Raw genomic sequence first — 6,562 nt, 5'->3', positions numbered from 1 at the left:
TCAACATATATCAACACACACAGCTGTATTCCTTTGCGACTGTAGCAGAACAATGAGTAGTCATCATAGGACTGGATAAAACCAAACTTAAGCAGCGCATCAGAGAGCTTTTTAAACCAGCATCGGGGAGCTTGCTTGAGACCATATAATGACTTGCGAAGACGACAAACCTTATTGGGATGAGAATGAAGAAATCCAGGCGGTAGTTTCATGTATACTTCTTCTTCGAGATCGCCATGAAGGAAAGCGTTGTTGACATCCATTTGAAAAAATTCCCATTGATTTGCTGCGACCAAACAAAGAAACATACGCACTGTCGTCATTTTAATAACAGGAGCAAATGTTTCATTATAGTCTTCCCCTTCGACATGTTTGTTTCCCATAACTACAACTCGAGATTTATGTCTCCGGATCGTGCCATCAGTATTATACTTGATTTTATAAACCCATTGACTTCTGAGTGCAACCTTATCAGGCGGTAGATCGCATATGTCCCACGTATGTTGTTTTTCGAGAGCAACTACTTCGTCAACCATGGAATCATCTCATACATCGATCACAACAGCTTCCTTAAAGTGTTTGGGTTCAACTGCGGGTGTAATTGCAGCTAGGAAAGCTTGTTGCTGTGGAGTAAAGTTAGAATCAAAAACATACTTTGTCAATGGATAAAGTGAATTACCTTGGACCGAAGACGAGGTATGAGACGCGGAGACCGAAGGAGCGTGATGGGTACTTGAGGTAGAACTTTTCACTGATGTATTATATGTTACATAGTCCCTGAGTTTAACAGACGGCATTTGCTGACGTTTACCCCGACCAAGATTTTCTTCAGGCGGCAGGGGACTACTATCATCGCTAGTTAGATCAGCTGCAGTTGTTATAACCTCTTCTTCGATGTCACCACTGTCCTGAACAACTGGTTCAGCCTGTAGAACTCCATCACCAGTACTACTAGAGATCGATGAATCAGCTGGAACATCAAGAGAATGATCGGCATGTAAGGATCTCCCCCTGTCCGAAGAACCAGTCGGAGCCGCTACTATGTTGTAGCTCCAGTCATCATCAACAATGTCCACCAAAGTTGTTGTTGACACTGGTTCCTTGCGTGTTGCATATGGGAAAACATCTTCCCAAAAAACCACATCTCGAGATATTATAAACTCGTTACGATCCATGTCAAACACTTTGTAACCCTTTTTCCCGAAAGGGTAGCCGACGAAGATACACAAACGACTCTTCTCACCAAACTTATCTTTGTCTCTTGCTTGGCGATGAGTGTAACAGGCAGACCCAAAGACCCGTAACTGCGTATAGTCTGGTTGAAAACCATGAAGGACTTCAAAGGGAGAGTGACCTTTATGAATTGCAGTTGGCGTCCTATTAATCAAGTAGGCTGCGGTCATGACGGCTTCACCCCAGAACGTTATAGGCAAACTCGCCTGAAATAGTAGTGCTCGGGCAACATTAAGTATGTGCCTCTTCTTCCTCTCCACATGACCATTTTGCTGAGGAGTTCCAACGCACGAGGTCTGATGTATAATCCCTTTCTCGCGGAAATATGATGAGAGACACATAAACTCAGTTCCATTATCACTTCGCACCATCTTAACAGCTTTACCAAATTGTTTTTCTGTGTAGGCGAGAAAGTTTTTCAGAATTGTCATAACTTCTGACTTCTCAAGCATAAGGTACGTCCACACTGATCGAGAGAAATCATCAACAATAGTCAGAAAATATACAGCACCACAAGAAGAAGGAACACGGTATGGACCCCATACGTCGACATGAATTAATGAAAAACAATCAACTGATTTATTAATACTGTCTGGAAAAATTTCTCGAGTTTGCTTAGCTCTAAAACATACGTCACAGTGACGTGAGCTAGTAGAAGAAGAAGAGGACAAAGATAAAGCCGAAAGCACATTAAAACTAGGATGTCCTAAACGCTGATGCCACAATGACTGATCTGGAGAAGCATTCACTGTGTTTATCTTTGTTGTAGCCACATCCGTTAAGTAGTATACCCCATCACGCTCTTTACCGGTTCCAATCAGAGTCCTCGAAAAACGGTCCTGCAAAACACAAATAGCATCAGTGAAAGTCGCAAGACAGTTTGTTTGCTTTAGAAATTTTGCGACAGATATCAAGGTGCAATTCAAGGATGGCACATAGAGGATGTTCGTCAGTGATACTTTCCCGACAGGGGAAGAACTCCCATGCTCATAGCAAACGTACGACTGACGTCTGCAAAGCCTACTGAGCACGGTGGTATGGGTGCAATATTGTGCAACATAGAGAGCTTCCCGGTCATATGGTGAGAAGCTCCAGTATCAAAAATAACATCACCATATTTCTTCTTACCGGATAACTTATCGGAACCTGATTTTTCTTGGATCATCTGAGTGAGAACCTTCCATTGTTCTTGTGTAAACTATGGGAAAGGCGATGAGTTTGAGCTGGTAGCATGTGCCGTAGCCGTCTGTCCTCAGCCTCTGCCACCACGACCACTTCTGCCTCGTCTACGACCAGCTGCAGTACGATTGGATCGCTCATTCCACCATTCCAGAAATCCCACCAACTGCCAGCAATCCTTTTTCTCATGTCCGCAATGAGAGCAGAGACTATGTCGATCTTTGTTTCGAAGAATTGACGTGTCGGACCTGGAACCACTCTGGTTTGGAGACACCATCTCCGTTTGTCGAGCAACAAATCCTATCGCATCTTGTTGCTGCTCATGACCGCGAGAAGAATTCAGACGCTGCTCTTCTCTTATTACTTTGGAGTATACTTCTCCAATTGTCGGCAGAGGATCCATACCAATCAAGGATGTACACAGACCTCCAAAGCGAGAGTCATCAAGACCCATGATGAACTGGTGAACTTTTTCGTCCTCTCTTTCTTGCCTGATTTCATTAGCTGCACCGCAAGTACACATAGGCAGGATACGATAGACTGCATATTTTTCCCACAAGGAACACAGTCTGCCATAATATTCAAGCACGCTTTGACCTTCTTGTCGACATGCCGCTTGTTGAGCTTTAAGTTGATGAATATGGACTTTGTTCCCAACTGAGAACCTCTGTTTCAACTCCGACCACAGCTGACTTGCATCACTTACGAACGTCACTGACGCCTTCACGTTTGGCTCTATAGCCGCCCTAATCCAACCAATGATCATGGAATTCACTGCAATCCAGTTGTCATGGTCGGGATCATCAGCAAGAGGTTTCTTCAAAGAGCCATTAATAAAATCCACTTTACGCTTTGTCTGAAGGGCGTTGAGCATCTCACTTGCTCACTGATTGTAATTCTCGCCGTTTAGCTTAACAGGTGTGATCATGGCTCAGGGGTTCTCGGAACCATAGAGAACATACGGAGAGGTACTAAGGGGCCCCTCTGCAACAGGTTTATCAACCTTAGTATCCGAACTTAGGTCAGACATCGTCACTGACGGTATTAGGTTAGTTCAAACTTTGAACAGATCGACTAAGAACAAGAACTTGTCCAAACTATGGCAAGAGAAACGATGGATATTTTGTATTTAGAATGATCTTCGCTCTGATACCATGTAGAATTGGATATCAAACTGACTTGATTTTATTAAGCTATACAGCTGAGACTTTATACAACTCCAATGAGGGTATAACATCTGTGTTTCCTTATAACTAATAGCAAACTATACATAACTTTAACAAGAGAATATAGAAAACTATACGATATAGAATATATCGTAATAAACTCTATTTTTTAGCAGCGTTCGACTCTACATATATTTTTCTTTTTACTAACTAGATCTCATCTCATGCAGGGACGCAAGTGGGATCCAACAAAAGATAGGGACGCGCATCAAGGTTTGCTAGGTGGCGTGTATGAAACATATGTACATCAGTACATGTCACACATGGCCACAACTTTATAATATGCTATTGTTGATTACACGTTGAAACGTTCATTCAAATGATGATTAATTAGTTTGCAATTCACAGCTTTTATCAGTTAAATTGCTAATGCTAATTGAACTTTTAAACCTCTTATAGAATTATGTCCCCGGATTAGGGTAAAATTCATTTCAACAAAATGAAATAGAAAAATCATTATTATGCTCCAATGTGACCATACTTGAAATTTATCTGGCCACACACTAAATATTATATGTATTTTATTTTTGTCTGGTTTTAGCTAAAAATAATATTTTCACATGCAATAAAGTGTGGAAAATGATTGAAATAAATAAAGATGTCTTCTTGTTTTTCAACGAGGCGGATGTGACATATGTTTTTCAACAATTTTCATATTTCTGTAGCTAAAAAATATTTATGCATTTTGTCATATACAGTATATATTGGGGAAAGCTATAACTTGATTTCACTGACATAAATAAGACAAGATTGTTCCATGGTAGAAAAACAAAAGGGTTATAAACTTATAATTAGCGAGAAAATCCAACGGTAATTTAGATTCAACAAGTCATTAGATGGTTATTTAGAGTTTATAATTAGCTTATTTTCACAAATGGTGTACTAAGAGGGGGACTCATATAGCCACTACAAATGAAAGGAGTGGTGAACCATTTTCAGGAATTTTTGTAAGATAATCATATACCAGAGGAGACCAGAGATCTTTTTCTTTTATTTTTTCCAAACTTACAGTACAGTTAAAAGTAAAAACACTATTGATGTAAAAGATCTCAAATACAGAAGGGCTTAACAAAGAAAAAATGTCAAATACAGAAGGACCGGACCCATGAATTAGTCAATATGATCATGAGTTATGCATTGGTAAGGTTTGCTTTTTGTCTGATTTTAATGAAGTGATCCCACAATCACAATTTACTCATTTGTTTTTGTTTGCTTGTCAAAGACAATAACTTCTACAAATCCTTTATGTTACACAAGAATGCTTGTAAGTTGTAAGACTCATAAAACATTCAACAACATAACAATTTTTCTGCAGAAGAAACCAAAGAATCCTTCAAAAAACTAGTATGAAGTTTTCTCCTTTTTTATTAATTTGGTTTAAGGAAGAAGAATTACATAGATGAGTAAATATTATTCATTTAGAAGGTGGTGTCTTCTTGGAGGCATCATCCTTTTGATCTTGCTTAGATCCAGACACAGCAGCGGTTGCAGCCACGGTCATGGCTGTAGCGGCTGCACCGAGCTTAACACCCCCAGCTGCCTTCATCGCGCCAGCAACTTTGGCGAATATCGCCACTCCACCTACCAGGATACCTCTTAAAGCTACTGTGGGTTTCACCACCATTTTTCGTTACCCCTGCCCATTTTCACACACACATATATATATATATATATATATATATATATATATATATATATATCAAACTTCTTCAAAAAAAAAAAACCGAAACTTGCAAACCGATAAAAGCTATAATCAAGAACAGAAAGTTTATTTAACTTAATCTACGCTGTAATAATCACTAGTAAGAGAATTATCATCTAGATATTAAAATGTTTACTCACAATACATGTCGCTGAGAGATGGAACAATTCATACTAACAAACATGACATCTTAGAAACCACACGCTCCTCTCAAACAACTACAAGTTTTACAAATCAAATCAACATTCGATACAGACTACATGGTGCCTCTGAACCAAAATTGAATCGAAAGTTCGGACGTTTATCTAATTTTACACAATCAAATCAACAACATCTATCCATTGTTGCTTATCGACCCAAGAAGCTGTGAATCGGCTAAATGTTTGTACGAGTAGCACAATACAATCCAAGATTCGAATACAAAACAATGAAGCAAATGGAGATACGACGCCTAGATATGAATCTGAGGGACAGAAACCAAATGATATAATACTACGGAGTTCTCCTATCGATCGAGGGCAAAAGAAAGATTACGACTTTGAGATTCCAATAGATTGATACAAGCTGCGATATAGTTTTGTCGGAAGACTCACCGTTAGATGTCTTCTCTGTTGGTGTTGTCGGAGATTTGATTGAAATCGATTTCTCAGGCAAACAAGTTTATTTTCTTCTCTCAGACAAAAGCTATCGAGTTTGTTAAACGATGTCGTTTATTAAAAAAAAAAGAATATTCCCTCCGGCGTCGTTTTGTCACTTCTTGTGACGATGTGAGCTTTGCATGCAACAACTTATTAGATTTTGGTTTGCATCATTCTCTATTAATTTACTTATTCTTGTGTTTGAAAAAAAAAAAAAAGTTTTTACTGGCTTTTTCCTAATGGGAGAACTGCAAGGATCATGTGTTTTCTTAGGATGTTTATGAAGAGTGTAAAAATGAAGCAATAAGAAACAAGATGGTGGGTTAAGGTCTCAAGACAATGGAGATACCACTACAAGGGACAAACATGCATGGTTGGTTAAGGTCTCAAGACAATGGAGATGCCACTACAAGGGACAAGCATGCATGGTGGGTTAAGGTCTCAAAACAATGGGTTATTAGTTTATCATATCTCATCTACCATTTACCATACTTGTAACCACTATATATATGAGATGTTCTCATAAGCAAATCAATCAAGTGAATAAGATTATCTTTCTTTACTCTCTCTCTCTCTCTCTCTCT

The 6,562-nt window shown here is 39.1% G+C and overlaps 2 protein-coding genes across 6 annotated transcripts in view; one reads left to right on the top strand and one right to left on the bottom strand.

The window, feature by feature from the left end:
• The window catches only part of LOC106295993 (protein indeterminate-domain 11-like), an 8,637-nt gene extending 4,700 nt beyond the window's left edge, over positions 1 to 3,937 (top strand). For 2 of the 4 annotated variants that reach the window (XM_013732024.1, XM_013732025.1), the window contains one exon: positions 3,809 to 3,937. In XM_013732024.1, coding sequence (XP_013587478.1) covers positions 3,809 to 3,837 — 29 coding nt within the window. In that variant the 3' untranslated portion in view covers positions 3,838 to 3,937. The remainder of the gene's footprint in view (positions 1 to 3,808) is intronic. The other 2 variants (XM_013732023.1, XM_013732026.1) reach the window with 2 other exon arrangements.
• A 984-nt stretch (positions 3,938 to 4,921) lies between these two features.
• Positions 4,922 to 6,030, bottom strand: LOC106292931. Of its 2 annotated transcripts, none has more exons than XR_001260288.1 (2): positions 5,934 to 6,030; positions 4,922 to 5,274 (listed from the first exon to the last, which is right to left on the bottom strand). XR_001260288.1 is itself a non-coding variant. In XM_013728600.1 (2 exons), the coding sequence occupies exon 2, from the start codon at positions 5,260 to 5,262 to the stop codon at positions 5,053 to 5,055; it is 210 nt and encodes a 69-aa protein (XP_013584054.1). In that variant the 5' UTR covers positions 5,263 to 5,274; positions 5,875 to 5,983; the 3' UTR covers positions 4,922 to 5,052. The 2 variants fall into 2 exon arrangements, 1 of the variants encoding a protein (XP_013584054.1); XM_013728600.1 differs by having other exon boundaries at positions 5,875 to 5,983.
• Positions 6,031 to 6,562: the final 532 nt, after the last annotated feature.

Source organism: Brassica oleracea, chromosome C5, assembly GCF_000695525.1.
Source record: "Brassica oleracea var. oleracea cultivar TO1000 chromosome C5, BOL, whole genome shotgun sequence".
Taxonomy (NCBI): Eukaryota; Viridiplantae; Streptophyta; class Magnoliopsida; order Brassicales; family Brassicaceae; genus Brassica; species Brassica oleracea.
This window is presented reverse-complemented; position numbering and strand designations above follow the sequence as displayed.